Source organism: Parasteatoda tepidariorum, chromosome 9 (genome assembly GCF_043381705.1).
Source record: "Parasteatoda tepidariorum isolate YZ-2023 chromosome 9, CAS_Ptep_4.0, whole genome shotgun sequence".
Taxonomy (NCBI): Eukaryota; Metazoa; Arthropoda; class Arachnida; order Araneae; family Theridiidae; genus Parasteatoda; species Parasteatoda tepidariorum.
In genome coordinates, this window is record NC_092212.1 from 87,188,633 (window position 1) to 87,204,532 (window position 15,900).

The 15,900-nt window shown below is 30.8% G+C and overlaps 2 protein-coding genes across 7 annotated transcripts in view; both read left to right on the top strand.

Moving 5' to 3' along the window:
- Window positions 1-253: 253 nt before the first annotated feature.
- LOC107449589 (uncharacterized) lies at window positions 254-13,776 on the top strand. The gene is made up of 5 exons (XM_016065168.4): window positions 254-691; window positions 3,458-3,565; window positions 8,416-8,547; window positions 11,139-11,216; window positions 13,313-13,776. Exons 1-5 carry the CDS (start codon window positions 638-640, stop codon window positions 13,637-13,639), a joined length of 699 nt encoding a protein of 232 aa, XP_015920654.1. The 5' UTR covers window positions 254-637; the 3' UTR covers window positions 13,640-13,776.
- Window positions 13,777-15,052: 1,276 nt separating this feature from the next.
- The window catches only part of LOC107449588 (uncharacterized), a 15,973-nt gene continuing 15,125 nt past the window's right edge, over window positions 15,053-15,900 (top strand). Inside the window, exon 1 of one of the 6 annotated variants that reach the window (XM_043047699.2) lies at window positions 15,053-15,520. The gene's annotated coding sequence lies outside the window, so the exon portion shown is untranslated. The remainder of the gene's footprint in view (window positions 15,521-15,900) is intronic. The other 5 variants (XM_043047702.2, XM_016065166.3, XM_071186001.1 and 2 more) reach the window with 5 other exon arrangements.

Below are 15,900 nucleotides of genomic sequence, written 5' to 3' on the forward strand. Positions count from 1 at the left end.
ATGCATTTGTTTTTATCTTAGAAAAGATATTTTATTATTATTTAACGAAAATTACTTATTTTACGCGTTTGAGTCACGACTCTTTCACATTAGCTAATATCTAATCTCTTAATGTAACTATTATTTTAATTTATACATGTGCTTTTTTTTTATTCCTTCGATAAAAAACTTATTCTTTTTTTTTCACTTCCTGGAATAAAAAGAGGCTATTGGAAATGACAATAGGTGTTATCACTGAATTATCTTCTTGTTGTTTGGATGAAAACTTTATAAAATCGACATCATTCTCCGTTTCTTTGCTCCGTTCCAATCACTATTTACTTCTGTATCCGTCTTCTTCTTTTGGATGAATCCGTCTTCTAACTCTTTATGTTTGATATTGCATCTTCAAGACTTTTGATGAACATATCCGGTTATTACCTCAAATAACGCCCACTTTTTTTATTCTTTAAATTCAGAATTACGTCCAAAATTCTAAAAATAGTCTATTTGGAGAAAAAAAAATCGTGTATGTTATCTCTAGAATTTCTTGATCTATTCAGATAAGCGACTACTAAAAGCTTATAAGTATTGCAGAATAGTTTCTAAATTCGCATTTATTCCATATTTTTCCCCCCCACCGTATCTAAGGTAAAACATGGCTGCTGTCGCCGTTGCAAAATTAGATGTCCTGAGTTCTCATATTAAGCAAGTAAGTTCTTTTTAAATAATTTATTATTCTTCGGTTTAATTTTATTTTTAATGTTTATTATTTTCCTCAAGGAACATTAAAAAATATATATGCTACCGAAAAAATGTGAAATATGATTTTTTTCAGCTTTTCATTTGTATGATTTACTAGTAGTTGAGGATGATAGTTTTGTGGTGCAGGTTCCATGTATTCTTAATAATATATGGTATAATAAACCGGCAGGGATGTGTGAGGCATTGCCCTGCATATAATACCTTATTTACAATTTGCATTACATGCGATGGCAAATGTTCTTTATGCAAAGTATGATAGTCAGGTTTAAAAGAAATGTTAGAGTCAGAGATGTTAGTCATTGAAAAAAAACAAAAAAAAAACACAATAGTATTTTTTCGTTTTTTTTTAAATGTTACTGATTTACAGATAAAAATTAAGCAAAAAATAATTATTTTTTCGTTATTCAGTATTTTTTTATTTTTTTGAACCAAATATTTCATTTGAACAGGCTTATTCGATTATTATTAACATTATCCTGTCAACAACATCAGTGTAGGAGAACGGTAGTGGGTTCTTACCTAAAAGAACATTACATCTCGGGTATAAGAACATTTGCTAACATTTGAACATTTGTTAGATATGTATGGTTGACCTTGTAAAGCTATGCGCAGATGGTTCCAGGGGTTAAAATTCGTCGAAAGACTATGGCGTTACTATTTCCGTCTGATTTTTACACAAAAGCTTGAAAAAAATGCACCATCCAATATTATTATACTTGTAATGTTTACACTATAACATGTTATTTCAATCTAACTTTCAACGAAACAAACAACAGATGAATTTGGAAGACTCCGCAAGATTGCTATGATGCTCCCCGAAACATAACAAACGATGCTATTTTACACAAATATAGCCAAATAAGGGATAACATTCAAAACATGGCTAACCTTACACTTTATTTATGCTGCGATATCTATTTTGTTTAATTTGTTTCAGTCTCCCGACCTGTTTCAATTCATAAATTATGAAAAACTCCTATGAATGGCAAAATTACGCGTAGAGTTAATCACAAATTTCAATAAAATAAACTTCCAAGAATATTAAGCCTGTTCACGCATCGCCTCTTTAGCATAACATAAGCGGAGGGATACACCGGAAGTTTTCTACATTTCTTCCGGTTTTAGGAAGCTTGTTATTGGTTGCATTCAGTCCATCCATAGTCGAGTCGTTTCAACGCTACAGTTATATTTCACCTTTGACAATTTCTAACCGCTAATATTCTTTGCTAACTGTTTCTTAACTACAAGTGCAGATTATATAATTTTATTTCATCCACCGAAATGGCGGTAAGTTTGCTTTACTGTTTGTCCAGATATTATTCGTTGTTTTCATTTATTTAATATTTTATAATGTTATTATTGTATTTAACGTTTATTTATTGATATTTTTTTGACGTTTGTACCGTTTGCTTCGTGTTAATTTAGCTCAGCGTGAAATAATCTGAAAGCATTTCACGTAATCGTGCAGTAATTGGTTTAAAAAATTTGGCTTATTTGGTAGGGTGTTTAAAACTTAGTATACCCGGTATGTCTTACGTCAATGTCTTTTTAAGTGCTCAGTATGCATTTAACCTGTGCTTCGAACACTCATGTTTCTCCTAATCTATCCTAAGCAGATATTAAAACATCAAATAAATATAATAATATCAACGGATAAGTGAATATTTCGGACATTCGCCGAAGCAACTATGTGATTGCTGACATTCGCCGGTGAAAGACGACATTCTCTTGATTTTGGTCCTTCACGGTAACATATGAAGAGCTTAGTGGAAGAACCGGCTAAGTGACACATTATTGAATTTGAGTAAATGAGCGCTAATACATTTCTCCTTTTTGTTTCTTTACTCAATCTTTATGCTATTAGTGTGTTTGTGCGGGCACACACAAACACACACATGACTCACACAATCTTTAGGAGTCTATTTGGTTCTAATTCTTTTATAAAGGAAGATTTTAACGATTTTTTTGAGTATCATTTGCTTGTTTTCACAGACTATTTTTAATGTTTTTCATTGAAAAAATTTTGTTTGAGAAGATAAAATTAACATACATATATTTAGGCTTAAATTCATTGAATAAAGTCTTAGCAACCTAAACTTGGAACAAACTGGTACCAAATTTTATTTCGAATTATTAGTACGAAAACAGACCAAAAACGATACTGAGGCATCGTGAACTGTACTAAGATGTTTCCCAGTGTGTATCGCTTTAATTGGCGATAATTCGATAATTTTTGATTTAAAAAAAATAGTCTCTTAAAAAATAGGAAATTGTTTGTAGTCAGTAATTAAAAGATTGTAGTCAAAATGTTATGGCATTTCGCTACATCTAAAGATATTTCTGAAATTATATACAAGTGTTTTGATTAGTTTTAATACAAAAAAAAACTATTTATTGTTGTTGAAATACAAATTATCTTCAATTTTATTAAAAAAAAATAAGGCAGTCTCACTCAAAAATGACGCATTTTAATTTTAAAAATTTTTATAAAACAATTTCGATTTTTTTTTTTGCTCTATCGTGGTGAACTACGCGTTCATTACTGCACAATAATACTAATAACAAATCATTAAGAAAAGTAAACGTTTATTTATTTAGAAGACTGTAGCACTCAAATCATTATTCATATTATCATTTACGTGTTCAGTGTGTTTCAACAAAAATATGTAAATATTTTTCCTAAAAACCTTCCCATTTTTTTTTTCTCCAACAGGAGAGATTAAGGCCTGCCGTTAAATTGGTGCGTAGCATCCGTTCAAAAGATGAGAAGCGAAAGAGAGAAACTGTTGAAGATGCGAGGAAGAAACTTCCTGTTATGAAGGTATGCAATATGTCACACAGGGGTTATTGATTAATATATAAAGGGTGTCCCGTAAATATTGCGACAAACTTCTCTGCACAAATTATTGTTCTTATTTTATATTCGTATATATTATTCATATCTATGCAACCTTAGTTCATAAAAATCTGTTTGGCTTTTTCTTATTTTTTTTCTTTCTATTTGCTCACTACCGCTAGAAATTCGAATTTTTTGAACACTCTCTACTTACATTCATTTGATTACACTATTTAAAATATTACGCAGTTTAAAAATCGCACTGTAATTTAATATTCAGAATTTAAAAACGATTGAAAATAAATACACAAAAAAAGTCCTTTTTAGTTTCATAATTTAATTCATAGTTAGTAATGTTTAATTCGCATATTAAGTGCATATCTATCGAACCTTAGTACATGAAAATCTGTTTGGTTCTTTTTCTTATTTTCTTTCTTTTTGCTGACTATTGCACTGCACACAAGAGGTTGACATCAGATATTTTTCTTTCATCCTGCTGCAAAGTTTAATGGGTGTTTCGAAATTATAGTTTTATTTTGAAGTATAAAATTAATCTACAATAATCATCCTTATATATTTTTTTATTGAAATGAAAGAAATCTGTTTATAATTGCCATAAGTTAAGACTTAAGCGAAAATAGCAAAAACGGCATAAAAAAATATAGAGAATTCCTACGAAAGCGAGTCAGAATTAAAAAAAATAGTGCGTGGAGTCCCTCCGCGCAGAAGAAGTTAAACTTCGCAGCCTGCGACGTTAATTGTAGAAGAATCAGCAGTCGTAGAAGGATTCAACGACTCTTTTTCCTGCTCCGCTCGCTTCCGTGCTCTGTAATCACGGTAATATTGTACATTTTCCCCTCTTGAACCAGTGGAAGTGCTTGTGGTTGCCTCATCTGCTNTATATTCTTATATATTATTCATATCTATCGAACCTTAGTACATAAAAATCTGTTTGGCTTTTTCTTATTTGTTTTTTTCTATTTGCTCACTACCGCTAGAAATTCGGATTTTTTGAACACTCTCTATTTACATTCATTTGATTACACTATTTAAAATATTACGCAGTTTAAAAATCGAAATGTAATTTAATACTCAGAATTTAAAAACGATTGAAAATAAATACATAAAAAAAAGTCCTTTTTAGTTTCATAATTTAATTCATAGTTAGCAATGTTTAATTCGCATATTAAGTGCATATCTATAGAACCTTAGTACATGAAAATCGGTTTGGTTTTTTATTTTTATTTTCTTTCTTTTTGCTCACTATTGCACTGCACTGCACACGAGAGGTAAAAGGTTGATATCAGATATTTTTCTTTCTTCCTGCTGCATAGTTTAACGGGTGTTTCGTAATTATAGTTTTTATTTTGAAGTATGAAATTAATCTACAATAATCATCCTTATATATATTTTTAAATGAAATGAAAGAAATCTGTATATAAATCTGTGCCATAAGTTAATACTTAAGCGAAAATAGCAAAAACGGCATTAAAAAAAATATAGAGAATTCCTACTAAAGGGAGGCAGAATTAAAAAAATCTAGACTTTTTTGATTGCTTAAAGAAATGGAAGAAAGTTGAAACTTGATTGCTAGAAAGAAAGCCAAGTTTCATCATTTGACATTTTAACTTCTTTTAATTTCTTCCTCATTAGTAATGTTGTTTCGCGTTGAAACTTCAGTTTGAGACCCCAGTTGTCTATAGCTTTTTTATTTCATATTCGACAATGATTCTGAAAATACAGGGTGTCCCGCAAATGTTGCCACAAACGTCTAGAGAAAGTAGGACACACCATAAATATTAGGAATTACCTTGGAAACCATAAACGGAAATGTCATCTTACGCTTCTAGTGGCGCTTTCCTATTATTGACATGTTGTTTGCTTGCCTTCAAACATCAGATTCTTTTGCCTCTCTAAATTATCTTTTTCTTGTTTTCTATTAATTATTGTTAAAAAACTGCTTTCAAATAGGCACACTAGTTGCTGTTTTAACGTAATTTAATGATCTGACGAATAACTGGACGACCTCTTTTAATCATTAAATTATTGTAAAACAGCATTTCCATGACTCAATCAATTCTTGACAATAAATAATTGTAACATAGAGCCGTGATGGATCAGGGGATAGAGCGTTCACCTTCCAATGAGGTGAACCGGGTTCGAATCTCAGCGACGGCTGATCGATATGAATTCCGCACCCGACTTGCTCCGACCACAGTGCTGACGTAAAATATCCTCAGTGACAGACGTATCATGGGTTAGAGTCCCCTTGCCATCTGGCTGAAGAGGGAGGTTTTCGTGGTTAAATGCCTCTAAAAATCCTCCACGAAGGCAAATTTATCCCGGTGTTTGATTCAGGAGTTCCCTTGTCTTCTGGGATGGGTTCAAAAGAACAAGGCTACGGAGTTGAATATTAGTAGTCGTAAACGTAAAAATTAGGTTGGCTGTTCAACGACGGTTACAAATAAAAATAAGAATAATAGTAACACAAAATTAACATGAAATTAAAATATTTTAGAAATATTAAGCTGCCAAATTTAAAGGCACACGAACAACATGTCCATAATAGGAAAGCGCCCCTAGCACCGTAAGGTTACATTTTCGTTCATGATTTCCTGAGTAATTCTTAATACTTATGATGCGTCATATTATTTTCCTTAGAAGTTTGTAGCAACATTTTCGGGACACCCTATATTTTTAGAATCATTGTCATCATCAATGTGAAATAAAAAATGTGCACAATTTGGGTCTCAAACTGAAGTTTCAACAAGAAACAACATTACTAATGAAAGAGTTGGAATGAAAAATTTAAAATATCTAATAATGAAACTTGGCTTTTTTTTTTAGTAATTAAGTTTCAATTTTGCTCTGTTTCTTTAAACAATAAAAAAAGACTAGATTTTTTTATTTCAGTTTTCCTTTAGTAAAAATTATCTAAATTTTTCTATACCGTTTTCGTTGCACTTAATAATGCTAATTAAATATTGCTAACTATGAATTAAATTATGAAACTAAAACGGATTTTTTTTGAGTATTTATTTTCAATTGTTCTTAAATTTTGAGTATTAAATTAGAGTGTTAGCTGCGATTTTCGCACTACATAATATTTTGAATAGTGTAATCAAATGAATGTAAATATAGAGTGTGCGAAAAATTAGTTTTTTTTTATATTTTACTTCAAGCGCTTTTCTCCATCTATCTGAAATTAATTATACAAATCAGAAAGTTTTTACACACAATTTTAAAACTTGTTCGTAACCATGCAAAATAATTTCTAATACCTATAGTCAAATTTTCGTTATTTAATTAAGGGAGAAATATTGTACTGTAAGGTTTATTACAAAACATTGCTCGTTAGTGAAATTTTAAATGTTAAAATTTAATGCTTGAACGAAATCTCTCAATTTATTCCGAAAATTTAAAAATCTAATTTTTAAATAAATAAATATCTTATCTTGCTCCAAAATTTTATAAAAATTTCATACACCTGAGCTTGCGTACAGTGCGCAAAATAAAAACTTGAACCACCCTGAATAACTTTTGTTCTAATGATCGAATCTTCACGTTCTAGAACTTTATCTTAAAAGGTGTGACTTCAAATATGTTAATTCATTAGTGCAGACGATATTTTAAGTTACAAAATTAATCACTAAAACGTACCTTCCTTCAATAAACATACCTTTTTTTTCGACGGATCTCTGACCCCCAAAGTGTAGGGGATAGTCGCAATCTGGGAAATAGGGCCCCAATAGTTTGGTCAGGAGTGCGGTCCGAAGTTTGAACCCCTTAATGTTAATTTTACTTTTTTGCGCATTTCACCCTATCTCGAAAAAATTTCAAGTTAATTAAAAATTTTTTTGCGTACAATTATAAAATTTATTTAGCTAAAGATAATTAAATGCAAAAGCAACTTTTAGTGAGTATTTTCTACTTTTTATTAGTTTATTTTATAATAGTTGAAAAAAGTTTGATTTGTAAGGTGTTCAGTTTTTTACTTAATATTAAAGAATTCTTTTTACATGGCAAAATACAAAATTTGAGCCAAATCGGTCGAACAGTCCCTGAGAAATTGAATTTCAAAAATGCAACTTTTTCAAAATTCGATTTCTCAGAAACTATTCGACCGATTTTACTCATATTTTGCATTATATATATANGATTACAATAATAAAAATCAGTAGAATTAAGTTCAAATAAAAATGTTCGACATGAAAATAGCATGATTATACATGTTCACGAAACTTACTAACAATATATATATATCAGAAGGAAGCTATCACCTCTTACATAAGAAAGCCTCCACACGGTTTTTTAAAAGTAGTCAGCGCACACTATTTGAAAATTGATCCAGTTGTGCGCACGAACCCAAATTATATTTTAAAAGTAATTAGAGAAATACATTTGAGAAATAAATCTGTGGTGGTTGACAAGTAAATAATACAAACCAATCTTATTCTTAAATTAAGCACATTTTTAGACATTTGCAATCACTTTTTTAATTTTTGCTGTATTTTCTATTAAATGGCTCCTTCGTTAACTGGTTTTAATTAATAGTCTTCTGATCGATCTACCCATAAGAAACGGTGTGGAGGCCTTCAGTTAAGGGGGGCGTAGGAATTCCCCCCAAACATACATAAAACTACGCCACTGGTCCGCGCTAATAAATTAGCATATTTGAAGTCTCCTGTTCGAACTTTTGACATTGAGTCCTAGAACGTGAAGATCCGATTATTAGATCAAAAGGTATTAAGGGTGGTCGTTTTTTTATTTTGTGCACTGTACATGTTCAATGATTCGTGAGATTACAAATGTGAAATGTTTTTTTTTCTACGCAGAAAAAAGTGAAAGAGAATGTAAAAGTGAAACGACAATCAAGTAGTGAAGCAGATAAAGAAGAAGCCCTGAGGCGATGTTTGAAAACCGTTAAAGTGGCCAAAAATCAACTGAACGATGGTCTTATTTTGCAGGTTTCAGCCTTTTTTTTTTGCATTTTATTAAAAATTTAAGAACTTTGCCGATGAAGATTCTAAGCAACATTACTAAAAAATAAATAAATAAATAAAGTTTCATCGGGTACATTTCTTGCGTGAAAGTAATAAATGACAGTCTTCGAGTACTTTTGGAATACAAGAAGGTTCCAATTGCATTTGGCGACTCATAAAATTCAAATGAACGTTATGGATTTATAGATTTCGGTAATTGATAACTTGTGGACAAAAATGAAAAGGTTGTCATCATCTTTATTTCTTAATGGCAACGGTTTATTTTTCAAAGCTAATTTATATCTAATTACCTCACTTAGAACCTTTATCCTCTCAGCTCGTCATACTTGATTTGTTTTGTTTTTAAAGATTAACTATTGCTTTAAATACATAAAAATCATTTAAACACACATTGCGCCCCAATTATATATGCAACTGTCGGAAATTTAAATATATTTTAGTGTTATGTTTAAGAAACGAACTGCAAACAATTTAAGCATAATAAGATTTTTGAAGACTTCAACCATAAAGTATTGCTCCTTAAATTGGCAACTGTCGGAACGAACGCGAATTCCATTTTTGTTATTTTTGTTAAGAAACGGATCGCAATGTGAAAATAATAAGATTTTCGAACACTTTAAACGCAAGTTGATGGGTTTTAAATGGGGAGACTGATGTAAGGAATAAGAAGAGTTCTGGAGGAGTTCTGTTATTTAAGAAACGTAGTGCAAAAATATGGAAATGATAAGATATTTTCGAACACCTTATTACATTAGATATTGTGCCTTAAATAGGCAACTGTACATTACTTCAAACCTTAATTAGATCGAATACTTAAAACATCAGATATTGCACTTTCAATATTTAAATTAAGTTCACGAAATTTTGTACAGTTATAGCATATAATAAGAGTCGTTGATACAGGCTATAAGATTGCTATTGAATTTTTCAAGGGTCTTCCAAAGCACTATTTTTCGTTCGTCTGTTGTTGTTTCCTTTAACCTCTGAAAACTTTAAACCTTACACAGAAATGTATGAGAAATCAAACGATCTGAATATTTCTCTAGTTCAAAAATAAATCTCCGTGTGTTTCTTCAGAAATATGAAAAAATAAATATCGTATAAGAGTTTCCATAATAGTGTGCAACCCCTGTCATGGAAAATTTTCGATCAAGGTTATTGCACGAGTCACTGTTATCTGAAGCGATAAAACAATGTCACGGAAATGTCGTATCTGAAAACAACTAAAAAAGAGTTTTTTTGATGGAATGTCATTAAAATGTCTCTAACCATACATTTTATATTAGATAAATAAGAAGGCCACTGATAACCTTATCAGGATTTTACATTTCATTTCCTTTTTTCTTCAATAAAAAAAGTAATGAATGTTAATTTGAAAAAAAAATTATTGTTTAATTTTAAGCAAGAAGTTATAATAAATTAATATCAAATCGGGCATAACAAATATTTCGGACATTCACCAAAGCGACTCTATGATTGTTGACATTCACTTGTGAAAGTCCGCATTGTCTTGATTTCAGTTGTTCACTGTAACATAGGTTGTGCGGTGAGCGATTTAAATCTATATTATTTATTTCTACAGCTCTACACAAAAAAGTAGGACATAAAAAATTAGTTTATTTAAAAAAAATCAACAAAAAAGGTGTGATCGCCTTATGACGATCACTGGTTAGCCATGGGTCTGTAGCGACTAGTATCAACCACCATCAACAGATGGCGATACCAAGGGGTTTGACGTCATTCCTTTGGTATCGCCATCTGTTGATGGTGGTTGATACTAGTCGCTACAGGTCAAATGCTTTTTCTTTCTGGATTGACTCGTTAAACGCGACAACATTTCAAATCATGGAAAAACTGTCTCAATGGATGTTTGTCGTCGGATTGATTTTCATATCCTTATTAATTGAACGAATGTCTATTAAAAGAAAGTCACATGAGGGTGAAACAACCGCAGAGAAATGAGAATCAAAAAAAGGAACGTCGATTAAGAGAATGTACATTTATTAGGAGACATTTTTACTTGGGTGAAAATTTCGTCGAAAAAGTAATTCAATGGAAAGTTGCCAAAGGGCAAAAAATAAATAAATGGGGAGTATATTTATTAAGAGAAAGTTAAGCAAGAGTAAAATATCGACCAATATACTAATAATTGAATGAAAGTATGCTTATTTTTTTAAAAATTCATTTTTGTGTCCGATTTCGTAAATAATTCCGAGGTAGAACTAACTAATTAGCCCATTTATTATTCGAATCATTAAGACGGATTCATAGTAAAAGAAAATCTGATCATAAAATCAAAAGTTATTCAGGTTATCTTTTTTTTCCAGGTACAATAACAGTATAATGCATGATTACAATAATAAAAATCAGTAGAATTAAGTTCAAATAAAAATGTTCGACATGAAAATAGCATGATTATACATGTTCACGAAACTTACAAACAAGACATAGAGAGACAATATGTTTAAGCGACCTAGTTGGAGGAATTTTAGGGTTAAAACTAGCATATTGTTATATTGTGTTTTACTAATATATTCAATTATGTCTTCTTTTAGCTGAAGAAGCTTTATCATTTGCCGCTAGAATCTTATGAATCGCAATCTTTAGAATTCCTGAAAGTTCGAGCAGATTCTGTGAGTATTTTAATATTTTATAGTCATTCACACCCACATACACGCATATACATATAAATATATATATATTTATACAGTCCCTGCCTAGATTATTAGACGCACTATAAGATTCGATGTAAAATCTTAACTATCACGTGATACTAAAAAGAGCTTTATTGTTTACTAGCCGCCTGAGGCGGCCAGCTGTCCGCCACGCTAAAGATTTTCACAAATAAAGTTTTTTAAAACATAGCAGGAAATCTGAAGATTAGTGGACAATTAAAGTGTTCCTGTCCTGCAATTTTGTCTNCTAATTGAATTTCGTTCCGGTTTTTTGGTTTTCCGGTTTTCTGATTTCCGGATAACGGATTCTGTACTGTATATGAAAAGTCTCCCGAATAAAAACTCATTACTTGTATGATTAAAAGTAAAAGTCTTATAAATTAATTCGTGCGAAACATGCAATCATTAAAACACTATAGTGCGTCTCATAATTTGGTCTAGTTAATATAATATCCTAATATAATACCTGATATAATAAATATTCTATATTCATATAATATATCGTCTAATTTATCCAATCGTCGAATTTGTATTATGTATCGCCTAATTTAACTAACTGATACACTAACGTAAGCAAGTGCAAACCGGTTTCATCAGCGTAAAAACAATAAAGCTGTCTAGTATCACCAGGTAATTAAGATTTTTACATAAAATTTTATAGTGCGTCTAATAATTTGTCCAGGGACTGTGGAATTTTTAATTCGAAAGTTAGACATTGACAGAAGAAAAAGAATGGAAAAAAAAAATCATTTGTGAACTGTGGTGATTCAAAGATGGCGTTGGTAGAAACTAACGACCTCTTCAACTATAATTTTTTTCCTTTTCCTTTAAAATTTTCCTTACCTCAATTGATTTCTTTTATTGCGTGTCATTTAATTTTTACGAAAAATTTAATTTTTACGAAAAATTAAATGCTAAACAATGTAGAGAAATGGGAAAAGAAAAAATCGCTTTTGTTATGATCTTTGATTAGATGTCAATAAGGTTGTAAAAAAAGAGCTTGTGTCATTTAAATGTGAATCAGTTTCTCTGAATGTGGAGCGAGCAACAACACGTGACCTTTTTTCCCCCTTCCTCTTGTAAAATTTTATTCTCATCCTTTAATATGCAGGCGGTGATCGCCTTTATAAATTTTTAGAGTGGTGGTTGAAGTATTGTCTCAAGGAAAAGGAATAAAATCATTTTAGTAAAAATTTGATTTATTAAGTAAGAATTAGTATATTCAAAATGGCCATATTTAAAATATACAAATCATAAAAAAAGGGAATCCCTTAAAGGGATTACGATAACATTCTCTAAGTTTTGTTAGTGGGAGAATTCGATATTTTTAACGTTTGGGACTCGGAGGCCTAAAAGGGCACCCCCAGTCGCCACAAATTTGAAAGTCAATGAATTTGTTCCTAACGGACACAGGAGTACGGATGAAAGATTGGCGAATTATCGAAATAAAGCCCCCCATAATCAATATTAGGTTTGGAAATACTTTGGCGATCGCGAACAAGACTGTGAGAATTAGAACAACCATGTAACTGAAACATATTTGTGGTAAGAAATTAATAATAAAGAGTTATAAATAGATTTTTGTTTTCGATTAGGGGCGACAGTGAATTAATGAGTCTACATTAGTATTGAAATAAAAAGTTAGCCCTTACGTTGATCGGATATGAAAAAAATAAAGTACTTTATGTTCGCTTTTATAAAGATTAACTCATTGATTTAACTTAAATATAGTTCGATTAAGAATGATTAAAATAATAAGTTTAAGTAATTAAATATATTTTAAAAGCTAGGAAATATGTAATGCCAATAGTGGCATCACATATAACTTTTTTTTCAACAAAGTGAGTGACAACAGAATGACAACTTGAAACAGATCTTTGCTTAGACGACAATAGCACTGTAAAAAAGTGTATAACTTGTGTCATTTAAAGGTTGTTATTGGCAGCAATTCAACAATCGTTTCGTCCTTCATCCATAAAGTTTTGATATCGTCATTTAACACTTTTCTATTAAATAACAATTGAAACTAATGTAGAATAATTGCTTTATTTCAGCAAACTCTGGACTTGTGGTTTTTATCTGAGCACCTTAAGAAGTACGATGTTGTTGCCAAACAGATGATAATAGAGAGCGTGAACGACTACGAGTACCAGGAATCACTTAAAGAAACAAAAAACCAGATCAATCAAGTGATGGCGATATTGGAGTTCACAGCCATGTGGATAGCGAATAAATTTTCCCCTGAAACTGGATATCCACCTTTGCCAGATGAGTTGAAAGCTGGCTCTAGTAGATCCCGAAGACAAAACCGTGACTATTTATTTGTCAAAGAATATAAAAACTTTTTAGATATAATAGAAGAATTTCTGAAGAACTATTAACAAAGGCCCTCTCACATGAGAAGTTTTAGCAATAAATAATTTAATTTTCAGAGCTGTTCGGACATTCTTTAGAAGAACTATTAACAAAGTAACTGTCAGACGACAAGGCTATTACCAATAAATTATTTAATTTTCAAGGCTGTTGATTGAAATAGTTCTTACATTCTTTAGCTGTTATCTCTTAATGTTCCAGTATAGTCCAACTTTCACAAGAACTCCTCCCGACTGAGTGTCTGAGGTTGTCAAAACAACCTTAAGTGAAACTATTTCTAATGGGGGAGAATTGAAGAAATAACTCTTTCTACCCAAACCAAAGCATATCAGCTAAACCCCCCACACACACCCTATTTTATGTGACCATACCTATATGTAAACATAGTTATCGCAAGCACCATAAACCGCAATCGCAATCACTTTGTAACCATAATTATTAGACGCACTGTAAGGTTCCATGAAGAATCTTAATTATCAGGTGATACTATACAGCTTTATTGTTTTTACTCTCATGAAACCGGTTTGCACCTGTTTATACGTTCGTGTATCAATTGGTTAACATTGTAATGCAATGCGTTAAAATAAATACAAACAGGAAGTGCACAAAAAATCTTCTGAATAAAAACTCATTACATGTTTGTTTAAATATAAAAATGCGCTATTTCTTCTTTCCATAGCAGCAGACGGAGCGTTATAAGGCAGGATGCGTTGTGCTACCTTAGACATTGTGGCGAGGGGAGTTCTTCCAATAGACACACTATATTTTATTTTATTTATTTATTTTTATCTAGAAAGAGAGGGGACTAGTATATTCTGCAGCAGTTTACAATTTTTTTCAAACCGTGAGCAAGTTATATTGATTTTTATTATAAGCTTTGGGTTCCGTCAACAGTTTCAATTAAAATAATTGATGCAAAATTTTAAAACGATGTTAAGATCGCACAACTGTTTAATAAATTCCTTGGCAAAAGTTACAAAAAATAAAAAGAATTAAAAAAAACCACTTCGTGGAAAACGCTGAATGATAACCTAGTACAATGAACACAATTATAAGGTTTAAATTTCATCCTAAATCTATGTAAAAACGATAAAACATTTTAGAATATTTTCAGTAACTTATTTATTTTTCATTTCGGGTATAGTATAGAAAAGTGGAGTAGTAACTGATTAGCGTAAGACAAAAAAAAATTATCGTTTGATAATCATTCGGGGTTGGTGAGTGAAAGTAAATGAGTGAAGTCCCTTTTAAGAATATTTATAAAATAAATGATCTAATTTTTCACATGATCAACAGACATTCATCGCTACATGTGCTCCTTTAAGAAAATGTTATTTTATGTGCAGCTGCATTCGAAAATTTTATTACAGCAATTTCTTTTTATTTTTGCAGATAAACGTACTATGAGTAAATACTAGACCACAAGTAGATAATTTTTACGACAGCCACGTATAAATATTTTTTGACGATAAGTTTATTACGACGAATTTCTACCTCTTACGGAAGCGGCTTTTCTATTTTTTACAACTAACGTTATTGTGATTTAAAATGGTTCGCCCACCAGCCCGCAAAAGAATATTATGAGCGTTTGTAAAATGATTTGTGTCTAGGAACACAATACGAATCGAAGAAGAAAAAAGAAACACGCGTTTTTTTTTTCTCTTCTTTTTGTTGATGTAAAACGTTTCGTGCGTCGAGAACAAGTAAAAAAAAAAAAGGTTTGTGTCGAACGAGTGTTGCCATTTTACCTTTCAATTCTGTTTCAATAGGTTCTGTGTATTGTTTTAATCCTACCTTCCTGAATAGGTTTTCTTTTGTTTTGGTTTTTATTCATTGGATAACATTTTTTTGAATATGACGCAGGTGTTTCTAGTTTATGAGATTAAAAGGTAAGTTTCCCTTCACACTATCTTATAGTTTCGTTTCTTGTCTGCAAATGATCGTGATAACATTTAATTTAGAATACGAATGTGATTTCTAAATGTATCGATTTATTTTTGTTTATCGTTTTCTCTTTATGGCTGCAGACGTTATCAACTGCATCGTTTTCTCTTTAAATCTGTTGAATAAATAAATATATTATTTGTACTAAATAATAACACTTATTCATAATAAAAGTATTTATTTGCTTTATTAATTAATTATGCGAGCCAATTAATATTATATGTAGGGCAATGTTCAAGAACTAAAAGATAGCATTATCAAATACATGAATATTAACGTTATATATTCATTTCGGGTAATTATATATATATATAGATGAAAGATT